The sequence below is a fragment of the Phocoena phocoena genome, chromosome 12 (genome assembly GCF_963924675.1).
Source record: "Phocoena phocoena chromosome 12, mPhoPho1.1, whole genome shotgun sequence".
In the NCBI taxonomy this organism is placed as follows: Eukaryota; Metazoa; Chordata; class Mammalia; order Artiodactyla; family Phocoenidae; genus Phocoena; species Phocoena phocoena.
In genome coordinates this window covers 13,847,718-13,867,898 of record NC_089230.1, presented here as the reverse complement: position 1 = coordinate 13,867,898, position 20,181 = coordinate 13,847,718, and the positions used below count along the sequence as shown (strand labels likewise).

The 20,181-nt window shown below is 40.0% G+C and overlaps 1 protein-coding gene across 1 annotated transcript in view; it reads right to left on the bottom strand.

Moving 5' to 3' along the window:
- The window catches only part of LOC136132226 (nesprin-1-like), a 74,195-nt gene extending 64,478 nt beyond the window's left edge, over nucleotides 1-9,717 (bottom strand). The window contains exon 1 of the mRNA XM_065889129.1: nucleotides 9,568-9,717. Coding sequence (XP_065745201.1) covers nucleotides 9,568-9,672 — 105 coding nt within the window. The 5' untranslated portion in view covers nucleotides 9,673-9,717. The remainder of the gene's footprint in view (nucleotides 1-9,567) is intronic.
- Nucleotides 9,718-20,181: the final 10,464 nt, after the last annotated feature.

Below are 20,181 nucleotides of genomic sequence, written 5' to 3'. Positions count from 1 at the left end.
CACCGCAATGAGAAGTCTGCGCACTGCAAGGAAGAGTAGCCCCCACTCGCTGCAACTAGAGAAAGCCCGTGCATGGCAATGAAGACCCAACGCAGCCAAAAATAAATAAATAAATAAATTTATTTTAAAAAAATCTAGCTTCTCACTACAGTTGGTTCTGTGCAGCTATGATACAGGATCATGGAATGTACTTTTACTAAAAAGGAAAGAAACAGGAAAGAAAAGAAGAAATAAGAAAAGGAGGAAGGTAAAGGGCAGCAAAAAAGAGAAGAAGGAAAGAAATACAAAAGAAGGAAGGAAAAGGGAAAAAGGAAAGAAAAAAAATGAAAGAAAAATAGGGAAGGAGGGGAGAATTAATTGAGCGTCAGGTGTCAGGAGAGAGTGGAGTGCCAGTGGAAGAGGCACATTCCCTGATCAGCTCTATCTTGATCACTTCACTTTGAGCAAGTTCTTTTATTTCCCTGCCTGCTTTCTATTTTGATTTTTGTATCTTTGTTTCTTTTCTCCTGTAACAGTTCTGCTGAGATGTAGTTTCCACACCATTTCCTGTTTAAAGTGTGCGACTCAGCTCTTTTCAGCATGTTCACAGTTTCAAAGCCACCACCACCATCAATGCTATAACATGTTCATCAATATAAAAAAAAACCCCAAACCCCCTGTACCCATCAGTACTCACTCCTTTGCCTACCCCTGCACCCTCCTCCCAACCTTAACCTACTCTCTATCTCTGTGAATTTGTCTATTCTGGACATTTCACGTAAATGGAATCATTCGATGTGCTATCTTTTGTGATGGGCTCCTTTCACTTAGCATAATGTTTTTTTTTTTTTTTTTTTTTTTTTTTTTTTTTTTTTTTTTATGCGTTACGCGGGCCTCTCACTGTTGTGGCCTCTCCCGTTGCGGAGGACAGGCTCCGGACGCGCAGGCTCAGCGGCCATGGCTCACGGGCCCAGCCGCTCCGCGGCATGTGGGATCTTCCCAGACCGGGGCACGAACCCGTGTCCCCTGCATCGGCAGGCGGACTCTCAACCACTGCGCCACCAGGGAAGCCCTAGCATAATGTTTTTAAGGTTCATCCATGTTGGAGCATGTGTCAGTACTTCATTCCTTTTTATTGCTGAAGATATGTTTCCACATAGATATACCACATTTTATTTATCAATTCATCTATTGATGGACATTTGAGTCGTGTCCACTTTTTAGCTATTATGAATAATGCTGCTATGAACATTTGAGTACAAGTGTTTGTGTGGACATATGTTTCACTTCTCTTGGGGCACATTCCCAGGAGTAGACTTGCTGGGTTATATGGCAACAGTACAGATTGTTTTGTGAAGTGCCTGTGACATTTTACATTCCCACCAGTAGTAGGGTTCCAATTTCTCCACATCCTCACCAACACCTGTTATTATCTGTCTTCTGGATTGCAGTCATCCTACTGGATATAAAGTGCTATCTCATTGTGGTTCTGATTTGCATTTCCCTGATGGCTAGTGATGTTGAGAATCTTTTCATATTCTTGGCCATTTGTATGTCTTCTTTGGAGAATTATCTGGTCAAATTTCTTGCCCATTTCTTAATTGGATTGTTTTTTATTATTGAGTTTTAATAGTTCTTTATACAATATAGATACAATACACCTGTTTTCTTATCTCTAGGTCTAGAATGATCCTTTCCAGAATTCTAAAACTTTCTGACATCATAATACTCTTGTCTTTGCAGTGCTGGTTGAGATACTAAGAAATGTTTCTAGTTGAGCTAAACTGCATGTTAGCAAAATAAAATGCGATCTGAGTGGTAAGAAGATGATCCACTTTTGCAGACATTCTAAACAGTCATGTTGATAATGCTAGACATTCTGCCATATATCCCACCACATTAAACACCTACCTTTCAATTTTCCTTTTTCCGGCAATACTTTATTATGAAAAACATCAGACATACAGAAAAGTTGAAGGAATTGTATGGTGAACAGCTATGATATATTCCCTAGATTCTAAAATTGTTAACATTTTGCTACATTTTGCTTTAACACATACATTCCTTTATCCATGGATCTATTTTACTCTTCAATGCATTTTGAATTAATTTCCTTTTTTTTTTTTTTTTAGCGGTATGTGGGCCTCTCACTGATGTGGCCTCTCCCCTTGCGGAGCACAGGCTCCGGACGCGCAGGCTCAGCGGCCATGGCTCACGGGCCCAGCTGCTCCGCGGCATGTGGGATCCTCCCAGACCGTGGCACGAACCCGTGTCCCCTGCATCGGCAGGCGGACTCTCAACCACTGCGTCACCAGGGAAGCCCGAGTTTCCTTTTTTTAAATGAAAATGAAAATATTTCTAAGGTGTTATACACTTCCTAGTTAGCAATTCTGCCTAGGGTTGGCTCTGTCAATGATTAGGTAAATAATATTCAAGGTCCCTCACAGCCCCAAATGTCTATGATTCTACATCCTAGAAAAGGGTGGGAATTAATCACATGAAAAAGAATAAAATACCTAGGAATAAACCTACCTAAGCAGGCAAAAGACCTATACTCTGAAAACTATAAGATGCTGATGAAAGAAATTGAAGATCACACAAACAGATGAAAAGAAATACCATGGTCTTGGATTGGAAGAATCTATATTGTTAAAATGACCATACTACCTAAGGCAATCTACAGATTCAATGCAATCTCTATCAAATTACCAATGGCGTTTTTCACAGAACTAGAATAAAATAATTTTTAATGTGTATGGAAACACAAAAGACTCTGAATAGCCAAAGCAATCTTGAAAAAGAAAAAGGGAGCTGGAGGAATCAGGATCCCTGACTTCAGACTATACTACAAAGCCACAGTAACCAAAACAGTATGGTACTAGCACAAAAAACAGACACATAGATCAATGGAACAGGATAGAAAGCCCAGAAATAAACCCATGCACCTATGGCCAACTAATCTTCAACAGAGAAGACAAGAATATATAATGGAGAAAAGAGAGTCTCTTCAATAAATGATGCTGGGAAAACTGGACAGCTACATGTAAAAGAATGAAATTAGAACATTCTCTAATACCATACACAAAAATAAACTCAAAATGGATTAAAGACCTAAAGATAAGACTGGATACTACAAAACACCTAGAGGAAAACATAGGCAGACACTTTATGACATAAATCACAGCAATATCTTTTTGGATCCATATCCTGGAGTAATGGAAATAAAAACAAAAATAAACAGATGGGACCTAATTAAACTTAAAAGCTTTTGCATGGCAAAGGAAACCATAAACAAAATGAAAAGACAACCTACAGAATGGGAGAAAATAATTGCAAACGATGCGACTGACAAGGGATTAGTTTCCAAAATATACAAATAGCTCATACAGCTCAATATGAAACAAACAACCCAATCAAAAAATGGGCAGAAGATCTAAATAGACATTTCTCCAAAGAAGACATACAGATGGCTAACAGGCAATGAAAAAATGCTCAACATCACTAATTATTAGAGAAAGGCAAATCAAAGCTACAATGAGGTATCACCTGACACTGGTCAGAATGGCCATCATCAAAAAGTCTATAAATAATAAGTGCTTGAGAGGGCGTAGAGAAAAAGGAACCCTCCTACACTGTTGGTGGGAATGTAAATTGGTGCAGCCACTATGGAGAACAGTACGGAGGTTCCTTAAAAAACTAAAAATGGGGCTTCCCTGGTGGTGCAGTGGTTGAGAGTCCGCCTGCCGATGCAGAGGACACGGGTTTGTGTCCCAGTCTGGGAAGATCCCACGTGCTGCAGAGCGGCTGGGCCCGTGAGCCATGGCCACTGAGCCTGCGCGTCTGGAGCCTGTGCTCCGCAACGGGAGAGGCCACAACAGTGAGAGGCCCGCGTACCACAAAAAAAAAACGCCAAAAAACTAAAAATGGCGTTACTATATGATCCTGCAACCCCAATCCTGGGCATATACCTGAGAAACCTCTAATTTGAAAAGATGAATGCACCCCTATGTTCACAGCAGCACTATTTACAATAGCTAAGACATGGAAGCAACCTAAGTGTCCATCAACAGACGAATGAATAAAGATGTGGTGTGTGTATACACACACACACACACACACACACACACACACACACACACACACACTGGGATATTACTCAGCCATAAAAAATAATGAAATAATGCCATCTGTAGCAACATGGATGGATCTAGAGATGATCATATTAAGTGAAGTCAGACAGAGAAAGACAAATATCATATGATATCACTTATATGTGGACTCTAAAAAAATGATACAAATGAACTTATTTACAAAACAGAAATAGACTCACAGACATAGAAAACAAACTTATGGTTACCAAAGGGGACAGCGGGTGGGGGGGGGCGGGATAAATTAGGAGGTTGGGATTAACATATACACACTACTATATATAAAATAGATAACCAACGAGGACCTACTGTATAGCACACAGACCTATAATCAATATCTTGCAGTAACCAATAATGGAAAAGAACCTGAAAAAGAATACATATATATTCTGAATGACTTTACTGTACACCTGAAACTAACACAACATTGTAAATTAACTATACTTCAATTTAAAAAATGGTTAAAAAAATACTGAAGAAGTTCTCTCAAAAAAAAAATAAAAGTGTTGGGATTCAGACCATGAGCCCAGGATACCTATACCAGGGCCACGCTTAGTGAGCTGCTTAGATGGCGAACCCCATAACCTGCCATAATTTTTGAAATGCCACCATTAGAAATTCACTCTTTTGAGTTAATATGATCTTTTAAAATAAAAATTTCTCTGGGTAGAGTGACACTGGTTGATCCATTAAGTACTTCCCCACTAGTATAATTCAGTTTACCATGAATTTTTCTTTGAGGCAGAAAAATACAGAACAACAGTGCATTTACTTGGTGTGGGTATTGACAGGAATGTGAAAAACCAAGAAAACAAGATTAAAAGTTTTGGAGACAAATTTCACCTACGTTAAGCTCTACCAAGACAGCACTGAAGAGTACAATCCGTCCAGCACCATGTTCCTCTCAATCTCTGATAGCAGAGTGCCATCTGATCTGCTGAGATTTTGAACTTTCTCGTGGATATGTCAGGCTGGTAGTAAAATTCTGCTTCGACTGATGTCCAAGCTGAAACTATATTTTCATAGTTGAAACTGCCTGAAGCAACTGTTTTCCATGCAAAGGTTAGAAACCCCTGCCTTTCAGACTTCAGACTAACGAGTCTTGCTATGTGCATCGCCTCTCTGCCTCTTCCCCCAAATCTTGGCCATCAGCAAGAATAAATTCTAGGGCTTTTCTCAACAACATCTGCAGGGAAGACGACTACATAACAGAAAAATATTATTACTTTGAGGGGTAGGTATTACTCTGATTTCAGAGACAGGGAGAGAGGAGGTCAGACAAATTTGAGGCATTTGTTTATATCAATACAAAATAGAACCAGCAAAGGGATTCCCTGGCGGTCCCGTGGTTAGACTGGAAAGACGCCACGCTTTCACTGCTGAGGGCCGGGGTTCAATCCCTGGTTGGGGAACTAAGATCCTGCAAGCTGCACGGCATGGCCAAAAAAAAAAAAAGGACCAGCAGCAGCAAAGCTTGAATCTCTGATACACTTTGATACAGGTTTTTGTAATATAACATTATGATCAAATACGCAGAGGCAGATGTGGTTCAAAAACAATCTCCATCACTTACTAATGATATGACCAGGGCAAGGTCACTCATCTTTCTTGAGCTTTATTCTTGTCATTTGTAAATTAATCTTTCATTTGTTCTAAAATTCATTAAACAAATGTTTCTGGTTTGCAGTAAACATGTGTCTACTATGTGCCATGTACTGTCTTATGCACCGGAATACTGTAAGCTCATAATAGAACATATTCTTCAAACAGGAAAATAATTTTAGAAAGTGACCAGTGTATCCTGAAGACTTAACAAAAGTTCAGTCTACTTAACCATATACGACAACAGGGCATCACTTGAGTTTTTGATATTTTTTTCTCCTGACACTCATGTATTCAATAAGCGGCTTAAATATATATTTCTCGTCTTTCTCACATACCATGCAAGTGTTGCTTTCGTTTCATTTGCTTACGCAGAGCAACAGTTGAAGGAAGAAACAGGTAGGCCACAAGCTCTGGTTACAAACTGGCGCCCCAATCTTTTCAAAAGATTTAAATTAATAAAGGGGACCGAATTTTCCTTTTGGTTTGTAAAACTAATATTTAGGCTGTACGATAAGTGAGCTTTACCATCACTGTCTTTGAGTTCAGTGGAAACCCTTAAATTACTCACCAGTTTAGCACACATCTACGTTTTCTCAAGGGTATAAACACGCTGCACTGCCAACAGCTGACAAACACCAGCTAAAACCCCCAGAGCGTGAGGCAGCTGAACAGGAAACACATCCTCTTCTGCTTCAGATATTTTTCCCGTGACAATTTGAAAGAACACCGAGCAATTACAATGATGATATATTTATATCTCAACTGGAATTACACACAGCTCTACAAACCAAAACAGGAATTAAAAGCAAATACAAGCCACGGCTGTACACAGGCACGACAAACCATTTGGTGAGTCTATTTGAAGATAGGATGCTTTCCTCCATTACCTCTAGTCTGTGATGCTTATGAACAGGGCGGCCGCCGCCTCCTTGCCTGCAGCCCCAATCAATCCGGACCTCCGACCGATTGCTTCTATTGGAATATGAACGCACTACTTGGTCTTTAACAGAGGGATTATGCCATGTTTCTCTAAAGTTTTTAACTTTGAAAATGAGACATAGGCACAAGCTCGTTTCCTTTTGCGGTTTCATACTTGACAGAAGTTCTCCGGAAACACTAACTCAAGAAGTAGTAACTGGTCTGTATTTCTCCTTACAATTATACCCTGACACCTTTGGTATGAATCACATGACTAAACTCTCACTGGTTTAAATAATGCTGTTTAGACTGAAGTAATGTGAGACAAGTATGCTTTAGCTTCATGCCTTAACACACTCAATATAGAAAGTTTCTAGAAACACTATGTTTCTGCTTCCTCTTTTTTTTTTACTTGTCTAGTCTACTCACAGGTGCAAGGTATTAATCTCTTTACAGCATGCCATATGATCAACAGAAGCTTTCAAAATGTATTTCTAAACAGACTGTCGCCTAAGTCTGGTAAGTAATTTTACAACATATAAATTTTTCTTTGCTTTTCTCCTTTTCTAGCTTTAGTGAGATATAAGTGACGTATAACACTGTGTAAGTTTAAGATGTACAACACGATGATTTGATATTCATATATATGGTGAAATGATTACCACAAGGTTAATTAACATCTCTATCACCTCACATAATTACCATTATATGTTGTGTGGTGAGAACATTTAAGATCTACTCTCAAATATATAATCCAGTCTGTTAACAATAGTCCCCATGCTGTACATTAGATCCCTGGAACTTATTCATCTTGTAACTGGAAGTTGGTATCCTTTGTACCTGGTGGCATTCTTACACAGTATCAGTTTCCCTAAATCAAAAAGTATTACATAATTATAATCTTCTTACCCTCCTAAATATTCAGAAACCTTGTCATTATTTTATACATTTAGAGGAACATAAGATATAAAATAATATCCTAAAGTCTTGTCTTAATAATCAACAGTAGAAACACTCAGCCGTTTTAGGCACTGGAGATGCAAAGAAAGGGTTTGTCCTCAAGGGCTTCACGATCTTGAACTCATGTCACAGGCATTAAAAAAGAAGGAGAAAAAGAAGGAGAAGGAGAAAAAGAAGGAGAAGAGGAAAAAAGGAGCAAGGCACTGTCACATGATGGCATAGACCAAAAGGGAAATGGGCGTTCAGAGGAACGGAGGTCTGAGCATTTCAAACAATGGCATCACAAGAGTACTGGAATTCAACAGAAGAGGATAGTTTAGAAAATCAGAAAGGAAGGAATAGTCTACGCAGGAAGTCTAGACAGGAACAATGGCCTGAGCAAGGTCTTGGCATAGAGAGGTTCACGGTAGGTTTGGGAAGGAGATGGAAGCCAATATCTAAGGTGTTATCTCTCTGAAAGCTTTAGAGACATCAGTTAGCTAGAGAAATGGATCTAGTCTAACTCATTTCACATAATATGCTAAAAAGTACTGAGTCAGCAAGTAGTGTTAGACTTTTCCCAGTTTTAAGAAAAACAGATGAACAAGGCTCACAAGGGTAACTGAACATTGCTGTGGGCATTTTCCAATATCTGTACCCACCGAATATCTTTAGTTTATATATGCTGTGATAAAATCTTTACATCTAAAAGTGTACACTAATTTACTGGGTAGTATTGATTTTGGATTGAAGAACTCAGAAAACAATAAAGTGTGATGAACATCACCACACTCCATGTAAGTTTCTCACTGTTCATTGAGAATATAGAACTCTGGGGAAAGCGGCTAAATTAATTTTGAATGCAAATCATTAACATATTTATGAAAATCATCTTACAATTATTTTTTTAAAAAGCACACACACACACAAATACACACACACACACACACACGAAACTGTTCACACATTTACCAAGTGTGCTCCAGAGTTTTTCTCTAGTTCATCCTTCCAACACCTGCTTTTCCCCAGCCAGGTCCTCTCTCTGCTCTACTTCTGTGCCTTTTTCAAGCTGCAACCTTGTCTAGCACATCCACGTTCTCCCTCTACACCAAGCTGGCCCTTCCACTCTGATCTCAGCACTCGATTCAAGATTTATCCAGTTCAACAAGCATTTCCTTTATTCTCTGCAATCCACACTGCCCTTAGTTTGTAGGGACATCTACTGTAGCTTGTGAAATTCACAATAATTAATGTGAATGATTCACTTAACAAATATGCATCATAACCTATTTTGTGCCAGATAAGGCAATCGAGGTACAGGAAGGAACACGACAGCAGGAACACGGTTCCTGCTTCCTGGAGGCTATGATCTCAAGGCTATGAGTCGCAGCTATTCTTCACTTGCGGGCCTATCTATTATTCCTCTTTGCCTCAAATGTCCTCTCCTTGCTACTCCAGCAATCTCTCCCTTTCATTTCCAAATCAAAACCCAATCTGGGATCTCTTTTAAGGTACTGTGCACACAGAACGTACTTACTAAATAAATAAAGTATGGCTAAAAATGCCATACACCCATGAATTATGAAGAAACAACTATGGTAGATCAACAGCAATAATAAATGTTAAATGTACAAAACCACTCACAGCATTAGCTACGACTGCAAATAAAACCTTGTTTTTTCACATTTCAAGTAAGAAAGAGACCACCAATATCTACCTAGCAAAACCACATCTGTGAACCACAAAACTGTATTTCCTCTTTAAAATATTTTGACAGCCAGTAAAAGAAAGGGCAAGAGAATCCAGTTTGGATGCATTTAAAATATAGTGTTATGATATAATTGTCTTAATCTGAAGCATTCTTATAATAAGCACAGTGTCTTCCTCTATCCAAATGTGGACATAGCCACAGACATTCCAAATCGTCTTCCAGTTCTCTACCTTTCTGAGCGGATACTGAGACCAGAGTTTGTCTCACCTGGTGGCATAGTTCTTCCCACTGCCTTTGCAGAAGCTCCATGCGTTCGTTAAGGATGGAGATATCGTCTGCACTGATGTAGGCACAGACCGCATCCTTCAGCATCGTCAGCCGTGCCAGGTCATCTGTCCAGCTCCCAACTGCATTTTCCAATTCCTAGATTTAAAAAAAAGCACAAAACTTGAATACCCATGGGCATCTATCATCAACAGTTTCTGAGGTGTATTCGGAATCCCCTCTTGATGTCATTACATTTCCATCCCATTCTATTTGAACATCCAACTTAGTAGCTACTTTATTTGCTTCCTCCATAATCTGATAATTTGCCAAGGTCTTCTTATATAATACCAGGTTGCTTGCAGAATCTTTCCTAATGGGAAATGGAAATCTATTTCCCATTTCATTGATCTTTTCTGATCGTCTTTTCTAGTTCAAGTTTCATCACTGCATTGATCTTCCTTAGTTTTAAACCAACATTACCTTTGTCCCAAGTGACTGCTCATGTTAATGAAATATTAAAAAAAAAAAAAAAACCCAAACTACCAGATTTAACTTTCACGTTCAAAGACTATCAGTTGCTACATTCTGTGATACAGGTTTACAGTGTAGTAGCTGAAAGGATCAGTTGCTGTTATTACTCAATTTGAAATAATGGACTGAATACGTTTTCTGCAGGAGAAGAGATTTCTTTAAGTTACTGGAAAAAATATGTACTTTCTCCTTTTGGGGAACGATTTAAGGAAAAATCCAATATTTGAATGAGTTGACAATAGTTTTTGCAATGCTTTGAACAGATGACTAGTTTTACAATTTGTACAGCTCTTGCTTTTTGCCAGCTGTTGACGTTTTTAGATTCCAGCTAATTTTGTACATGAATAGAGTATTTCACATGGCTTTTCCCCTCTCTTTTTTCTCTTCATACAGCAGACAAGTTTCCAAAGGCAAAGGCAATTAATGGTACCGTCTCTCTTCATACAGGAGACAAGTTTCCAAAGGCAAAGGCAATTAATGGTACCGTGTGAGGCTAACTTCTCAGGCAATTTAAGCAAACTAGGTTATAGCCTGAATTTTCTAGGTAATTGCTTTGTTTTGCTGCTAAGGTGGTTTGCGGAAGAGTAGCAGAGAGCTGGACCAAAATGCATCCTTCTAATCTCCAAACTTAATAGCAGGTGTGTTTGTAACTGTTGTGTATTTCGGGAAATGAGGTCCCATGGTAACAGTATTTGGCTGAAAGACCGAACTATCCAGGTGTACTAAATATGCAGCATTTCTGCTTATAACCATAGACATATTAAATTATATCAATGTAAAGATTTTCCTCTTTTTATACCAATTTTCAACTCCCAGCCCCCCAACTCAAACATCAGATTTGGTGGATGGGTTAAAAGAGAAACACCACTTTCAGAAACCAACTGTTTCAGACTCACAGACTCTGTTCTAGATGAATCTGTGTGGTAAAAATATAGCCTCTGGGTTCAGGAAACCCTGATATTTACTAAGTTTGAGAAGTTACTGAACTTCTAGCTGCCTCACTTTTCACATCTGTAGAAGGGAACAGCAGACTGTGCTCATGACCTTGCGTTCACGCCAACTAAGATAACACTGGTTAGCCACTGGCGTATAGGAGGAGCCCAGTAAATTCCCATTCTTGCTTGTTGAAAGTTTTCTTTAATCATTTGTCATAAATTCACAGGCACAGACTTAAAACAAATTCTTTTTAATCTTTGCATACTACTGAATTTACACCTCAAGACAGTATTTCTCTCCCTTGCCATCCATGACATAAAGTATACTACCTTTTCATTTTCCTAAATCTGCTTCTTTCAAATCTCAAAGATCATCCTTACATTTTGATAGCGAAGAAAATTTCTTATATCCACCCTTTTCATGATTTCCAGACTTCTGTAAAAATTAATCTTTCTTAAAGGCTTACAGCCTCTTAGCCAAAAAGCAGCAGAGAACCCCTGATCAAAATCCAAGTCGTTTAAGTCTGCGTGAAGTTTAAACAGAATTACTCCCGTGCAGTAATTTGCAAATGACTTGGAGGACATGAGGACATGTCATCTGGGGGGAAAAAAAGCATTTTTAAGGGTAGTTGTGATTTTCTCTGCATACTGCTCAGCGGAGAACTGCTATTCAGGCACTGCACTTACACAGGAGTGAATGGAACAAATCCTACAGACACTAAATCATGTTGGTCTCAGTGAGCTCCCCATGCGGGGGGGGGGGGGGGCGGTCTGTATTAGCTTCTGATTTGCTTCCAAGTGCCATTTGAAGTGTTGATCATAACCTTTAAATAGTTAGGGCCTTGAGTATCTGAAGGATTGTGTGTCTCCATGCAGTAACTGAAAGCAGCTACTTATAGTTCCTACTTTTTTTTTTTTTTTTTTTTTTTTTGGCGGTACGTGGGCCTCTCACCGCTGTGGCCTCTCCCGTTGCGGAGCACAGGCTCCGGACGCGCAGGCTCAGCGGCCATGGCTCACGGGCCCAGCCGCTCCGCGGCACGTGGGATCTTCCCGGACCGGGGCACGAACCTGCGTCCCCTGCATCGGCAGGCAGACTCTTAGCCACTGCGCCACCAGGGAAGCCCATAGTTCCTACTTTTCTTACAGGAAAGAGCCTGGAGGGCAGCGTGTATTTCTCCAAGGGCCATCAGCTGCAGAATTTCCAGGTTGCTGAGCCTCACTATTCTTTCTGTGAGCTAGACTCTTCTAGAATGACTCTCCAGTGTGGACACTTTAAAAAGATTGTCTTCGTTGCTCTTAACCTAGTTTTTAAATACCTTTTAATGTTGTGTTTTACATTTTCATTTACTTACTTAAGGTAATCCATAAACTAGTCTATAATTTCATCGACTGCAATAAATCAACAACCAAGTTTCACCAGAGTTGTCTGCCCTAATGCAAAATACCAGAAACTTGCACCTACATGCAGACATTCATAGGAGCTTGACTGAAGCATGCTTTCAAAGGCGTTATTACCCTGGAAGCACAAGTAGTTGCCGGTTAAAAGCTCAGTCCAGCGATTTACCTTGCCACGCATCTGCTCCGCGTGGAGCCCGTCGTGGTGATCTGGCAGAGGTGGGGAGAGCCTCTTTTTGAAGGTTCGTAGTTTCTCCAGAGAATCAGCTATTCCGTTCTCACATTTTTCCCAGTCCTATAATGGGAAGCAAAAGAAATTTCATGGATTTTTAAGGAGCAGGAAGTTGGAAAACAAGAAAAACTCTCTTCTCGATTCCCAGAGAAAGAATTAAAGTTACACCGATGAATACTGTGAAAGCGCCCACACCCACGCTACAGGGGGGAGCGTGGGAAGAGCTGAGTTCTAAACTGGACGGTTCTCATCATCTGGGTGACTGCAAGCAGGTAATGCACTATGTGTTGCTTATGAAAACTGCAACGATACACAAACTCTCTATAATTGTATTAAAGGATTAAAGGAAAAGATGGGTGCCAAGACACCAAGTACTAGACACCCAGCATACTACGGGTACTCAAAAATGTTACTTGAATCCAAATCTATCTGCAGAGGTGAGAGTATGAACACAGTACTTTGCCTCTTTCCTAACTCCACCCATAATGGCGCTAATGTCTACACTATCTCAATGCACTCTAAAGGATAGAAAAGAGGATATGAAATCTCTTTCAGGGTGAAAGTACATATAGGTAAGAGAAGTGACATGAAATGTAAAAATAATATAACCCTGACTCTGATTCAATTCAATATATAAATAGTATAAGCCACTTAGATTTGAATTGTTACAGAAGTAGAAACATATAGCTCTAAAAAGCATGGCATTTGACTGGCTTTCTCTTGATGGTACTGAAACATATGTAACAAAGGGCTATGTGTAAAACATAAAACCTATCCAAAGAAAAAAAGTAGAGGAAGAAAAATAATGCACAATTTTTTAAATGTAAACCTTATATGCCAGCTACTGGTAAGTGTTCTGAAGGATAGAATGGTGGTGTGGAATGTGGAGATCCCTATGTACTGACAAAAGAAAACATACATGATGTGCTTGTGTTTTGGAAGATTACACGCCAAAGGTAACAAGAGTTCCCTCTGGGGAAGATTCTAGGATTTGGGTGGTGGTGTAGGGGAAATTTCAGTTTTTACTCTCTATGCTTCAATTATTATCTACATCTTTTTCAGACACATGTATTTCTTAAGTAATTAGAAAAGAAAAAAATGAGAGGAACCATGATGGAGACTTTATTCTTTACAGCACCCTATCTACAAATTAGCCCACATTTGGTGTCTCAGTGCCAATTAAATTCAACTAAACAAATCTCCTTCATTTTGTCCAATACCTCCCATTCCTGGCCTCCCCCTCCCCAGTAACCGTCCCTTCAACTTAAATTACTGAGCTCCAAAGAGAGACAACTTGAGTTGCTTTTAGTAGTTAGCCTGGAGCCAAATCCTGCTGCATTTCCCTTCACATTTTCCCTTTCATCATCTTTCGTCACTGGTCTTTTCTTGTCTCGGCTCTTCCTATCTTCTCTCCCGATGCCTTATTTTCAGCACAGCAATGCACGATGCTATTACAACTGTCTTCTTTAAGAAGTGCTGGCTACAGTGCCTCCCTGCTCATAATGTCTTTTGGTTTCTAAATAAACTGAGAGTTTGGCCCAAAGTTCTCATTTCTCTTTAAAATTCCTTCGAGGAACTTCCTAGAGTACATAACCTCATTCCCTCTTCCCATTCACCAGAAAGAACAAAAACAAGACCCCAAAAACAAAAGCCCCAAATGTCTATTTTGGACAGATTTGTTCCAATTCTGCTTTAGTAAAAGATCTCGGGGGCTTCCCTGGTGGCGCAGTGGTTGAGAGTCCGCCTGCCGATGCAGGGGACACGGGTTCGTGCCCCGGTCCGGGAAGATCCCACATGCCGCAGAGCGGCTGGGCCCGTGAGCCATGGCCGCTGAGCCTGCGCGTCCGGAGCCTGTGCTCCGCAACGGGAGAGGCCACAACAGTGAGAGGCCCGCGTACCGCAAAAACAAAAACAAAAACAAAAAACAAACACAAAAGAGATCTCGGTGTTCCCAGGCTACACTTAGTTCATCAACGCTAAGCATAGTGAGGACAGACAAAAGATCCTCTTTTGCTTAAACTGAACAACATTCTCAGTTAAATCATCACACACTGAAATCTCTGAACACGCAGGCGAGAAATGTTCACTGATCTAAAAGAGAAAAGGTCAGCTTTTTATTCTTCCTAACCAAAGTAAGAGGCAATAGTAAAGCGGGTAAACATGCAAGGCATAGAATTATAATGACTGTTTTTGGCATATTTACTCAGCATTTAATTAAAAGCTAAAAATATGTAAGCTTTATAGTTACGGTGAAAAGATACAGTAAAATGAGGCTGTATAAACATTAGAATTTAGCTCCATAAATTCCTTTTTAGGCAAACAGGACCTAGTGTATGATCCAAAAGAAAATAAAACTTTAACAAGAGAATAGGGATTCCCCTTTCCAAGGATGGCTTAGGTTCTGAAGCTATAACCAAGTCTTTTTTACTACATGAATTATAAGGAAATAACTAAATGTTACGGTCTGCAAACATCTATCAAAGTGGATGTTTTATACACCAACAAATAGACTAACAAGAAAAGCAAATGTAGTGACTCAGCCATCTCGCCTTATTAAGTCTTAGAAACGTGTCCAAAAATCAATCACAAATAAAGAAAAAGATATGATTAACATGTTCTCTGCAGAATGATTTACAATGTTTTTAATCCTTTCCTGAAAGCAAAAAAAAGAAGAAAAAAGAATCAGGCATGTCGTATTACTGATGAATTGTGCTGTGTGCAAAAAATGGTTCTCTAACATATGTTGGGTGGTATTTCTGATTGATTGCTTCCTACACAGAAGGTGATATATTGTTTTTTTTTCAGCATTTTATTTTTATTTTTTTAACGTCTTTATTGGAGTATAATCGCCTTACAATGCTGTGCTAGTTTCCACCGTACAACAAAGTGAATCAGCCACATGTATACATATATCCCCATATATTATTAAATAAAATTCAGTAGAATAACCCAATGAGTGTGCATACTTTAAGCATTAAAAAAAGCAAAATGTGTTTCATTAGCTTTAGTTATTACCTTTGATCCAAAAAGTGACAGTCCAAATTTAATAATCTTGTTCAAGTGTTGGTGATTATCAACACATATAAAACTTCAGTATTTAGTCATGTTCAATTTCAAAATGATAATAATATAAACAATAATAATTACCATCATTTACTGAGTACTCAGTATGTACCAGGTACTCTGATACATGATTTACTTCCATTATTTCATTAAACCCTCACAATGCCCTATGCAAGAAATGTAGTCATACCCACTCTACAGATGAGGAAACTGAGGTTTTGATAGGTTGAGTTAACCAGGTTACTTGGTTTTTTAATGGTTTTAACTTGGGTTTATCTGAGTTTAGAGTCTATGCCTTAATTCAACTGCTGCTTTAATCGCGTCTTATGCAAGGAATTGGAAAGTGAGGGAGAAAAGCATATTGTGGGAGGTCTGCTAAATCTAAATTTCCCTAAACTTGCTGTGTGATCAGCCTGCTATCTGTATCCAACTAAAGGTTTAATATACCTCCTGGAGATTTTATCTCATAGCAACTTGCTTGGATAAGCTAAGATCAAATCAAGAGTATCTTCTTGGATAGGTTTTTCCCTGCTATAAAAGAAGAGACATCAATCTTGAAAACCACTTTAGAGTCTTAGATTAGGGAGTGGAATCTACTCTTTGCATTCTTGTCTAGATTTATAAAGTCATCTCATGGTTTCTGGCATAGCACTGGCCATGAATCAGAATTCATTGCTTGGATGGTCTTACTAGACTTAAAACTAGTTTGTTGGGGGATTTTCCTAAAAGACCACCTGCTGAAAATTGGGAAACTTTTCTAGTTCATGCAAGACAGGACAACGTCCTAAACAGGACACAGGGGATCAAAATACTTCAGGGTCTGACGTAACGATCTGCATTATTTGATTCGCAGGATAACAACGCTGAGGAAGCAGCACGACTATTAAAAGGGCTTTTTTTTTTTTAACATCTTTATTGGAGTAGAATTGCCTTACGATGGTGTGTTAGTTTCTGTTTTATAACAAAGTGAATCGGCTATACATATACATATATCCTCGTATCCCCTCCCTCTTGTGTCTCCCTCCCTCCCTCCCTATCCCACCCCTCTAGGTGGTCACAAAGCACCAAGCTGATCTCCCTGTGCTATGCGACTGTTTCCCACTAGCTAGCTATTTTACATTTGGCAGTGTATATATGTCCATGCCACTCTCTCACTTCATCCCAGCTTACCCTTCCCTCTCTCCGTGTCCTCAAGTCCATTCTCTACATCTGTGTCTTTATTCCTGTCCTGCCCCTAGGTTCTTCAGACCATTTTTTTTTTTTTAGATTCCATATGTATGTGTTAGCATACGGTATTTGTCTTTCTCTTTCTGACTTACTTCACTCTGTATGACAGACTCTAGGTCCATCCACCTCACTGCAAATAACTCAATTTTGTTTCTTTTTATGGCTGAGTAATAAAGGGCTTTTAAAACTGCATTAGGCCTACAGGAGGAAAGAGCCGAACTTACCTGCAACAAGAAGGCCAGTTTTTTCTTCTGCTCCTCCAGATGCACACTGGCTGATCTCCATCTCTCTTGGATTTCAGCGAGTTCAGCCTGCAAGGCAGCCTCAGCCGCACCGTCGGCAGAAAGCAGGAGCTGCTTGCCAGCCTCCACGGTGAGGATGTAGCTGCCTTGCTGTCGCAGGAACACTTTTTCTTTGAACTGAAAGAAACCGTAGATTTTTACTTTCTCATCCTCCTCTTTACCATTTCCCCATTATGAGTATTTTTAAATAATCCTAAAATTTTGCATACATAACATGCCCTCTTTTTTCCAAAAAGCTTTACTGACCCAGTACTTTGGGCCTGATTGAAGCAATGTATAAATAAATGAGAATTCCACACAGAAAGCTTAGTTTCTGCTCCCAAGTTAAACGCAATCACGATGCAATAGGAAAACTGCTCTATGACACTGACGCACAGGGGCACAGAGGGACATCTGACCCACGCTGGGTGCACAGGGAGGCTTCTTCAAATGGTGAAGCCTTCACGAGTTTTGAAAGACACAGGAACACAACCAGATTAAGAAGGATCTGCTGTGATGAGAGCCAGGACTCAGGGAGAAGACATCTTCCACACAGAGAAACAGGGTGGGCAAATCTGCTATACAGGATAAATATGACGGATTCAGGACACTGGACTTAGTTTTCAGCGGCTGGAATACAGGATTCCCGTAAGAGGGTGGTAGAAGATGACGCCAGACCACACCTTGCACAGGAGTTTGGTTTTTATAGTAAAAGTGACTGAGATTCATGGAAGAGTATTAAGCGGTGGGGTAGAAAATGGAATGGAAGGCCATATATTGGATACTTTAAGACAGGTTAGGAAGCTATTGTCTATCTAGGCAAGAAATCATGAGCACCTAATCTAAGGTAGTGGCAGTAGGGATGGAGACTTGAGGGATATAAGATATGGGGAGGGAGATAAAATGAAGGGTATAGCTCTAGAATGACTTTGGGTTGCTGACTGATAGACCAGATAGCTGGTGATATTTCCTCGGTTTGGACACGTGGAATGGACTGGTGGAGAATGGTTGATCCAGAGATCACAGGCTCTATTGGAACCATGGAGTATATTATGTCTGTGATACACATAGATATGAAGCTAAAAGGGGGCTGAATACATGAGTTGGAGGCTCAGGAGGTGAACGTGACCAGAAGATACCAACTTGACCCTTCTCTGCCTGTAGGGAGTAGTGGAAGCCACGTGTATAGATGAGGTTTCCCAGAGAAGCAAGGAGGAGAAAGGAAGCAGAGAACAGTGACCTTCAAAACAAGAGGAGCCTATGAAATATACTGGGAGGGACTGATGAGAGGGTGTGGTGGTCTCCATCTAAGAGGATGGACTCCCAAACTCCCAGGCTGGGGAAAGTCAGGGGAATGGACAAACAGCTCACACAGGACTGAGTCTTTCATCTTTTCTGGAATACTTCAGTTAAACTGCTCATGAGTGAAATATGTATAATCAGTGCAAAGTTTTCCTTTCCTTGTCATTGCCTTTCCATCCACGCTGGGATTCACTGAGCTGCTGGGAGGCCTCGGTGGGTGAAATGGAGTCAGTCTTTGTGAGAGGCTGGGACTCGCCCTACTTTCACTGTTAAATATGGACTTTGTAATGCCATCATTTTACATATTTCTGCTGACATTTGAGAACAATGCTTGCCCTCATTCCAGCGTCACTCTAATAGCCTTCTGAGGAACCGAGGCCAGGGTAAAGCGTGCAGTGGAAATGCAGAAGAGGTTTAAAAACCGCCTGTTTTGCACCTTACCTGCACTTCATCAAAGAGGGTCCTTGCTTGCTGCAGTGGTATTGGGACACTTCCGAGACCACTCACGGGGAGATAGGACACTTCAACCAACCATTTACGAAGCTTTTCCGCCATCTCCTGATAGCGCTGCCACTGGCGGATCTGGCTGTCAATGATGCCTCGCCTCTGCTGGGCTCTGCGTATCACTCCCTGCCACTGATTACTGAGAAGGGTCAATTTGAGGTTGAACTCATCCCTGGTGAAGAAATAATTACATAAGGAAAACCACCGTTATCCTGGATGTAGTTACATAATCAACCGACACACACACACACACACACACACACATACATACATACACACATACTTGATGACCCTAAGCCCTAAGAGGTGATCTAGGGCAGAGGTTTTCATATATCATGCCATGATCTGTTACCAGGTCTACTGAAAGTAATTTAAAAAATTAATAACAGTTAAGCTATCAGTGTTTGCAAATGGTGAGTGTGTTCACATCTTAGCACAGGTGGAAGACATATCTGTAAGGTCAACTGTCATTTACCCTCTCTCAGAGTGCATGAGAGGGGACAGAGTGTAGGGCAGCAGCTACGATGCGAACGGCCCCCGAACGTGCCTGTAGCATGTATGCAGCACGTGGCAGCACCCTGTGTACGCAACAGCAGGAAAGGAGGGGCCCAGCTTATTTACGACCTCTGTCTTCAGCTACAATTATAAGTCACTTTGGATGAACAAGACTGGGTTACTTTAGCTGGAATCATAAACCATTTAAATAAAACTATGTTACGTAAAAATATTTTTAAAAACTGTGCTCCATAAATTCTCAGCATTCCGTCGCAGTAGACAGTCCTAATCTTTAGCAGATTTCACAAACTCATCTAAATCATCCCTTCTAACGTTTTAAGCCCAGTTCACTTGTTCTTAGCAAAATGAAAACTATCTAGTCATCATTTTCTGAATAAAGGTTGTGCATATACTTAGAGATATTAAATTTTATTTACGCTTTCTCAATTTTAGGCTAACTCAACTCAGATCTTGTAGCTGGTTCTTCCTACCTCTGTTTACTACCTTTAAAAAATGTTGGTAGTTTTTTATTATGTTTTCCTTAACATCCGACTGTGGCTTTAGAACTGGTTTGTCCAGTATCAAACAGCATGAGTCTCTTTGTAGATTACAGTGTTATCCACACATTTTAGTATTAAAGTGTAACATT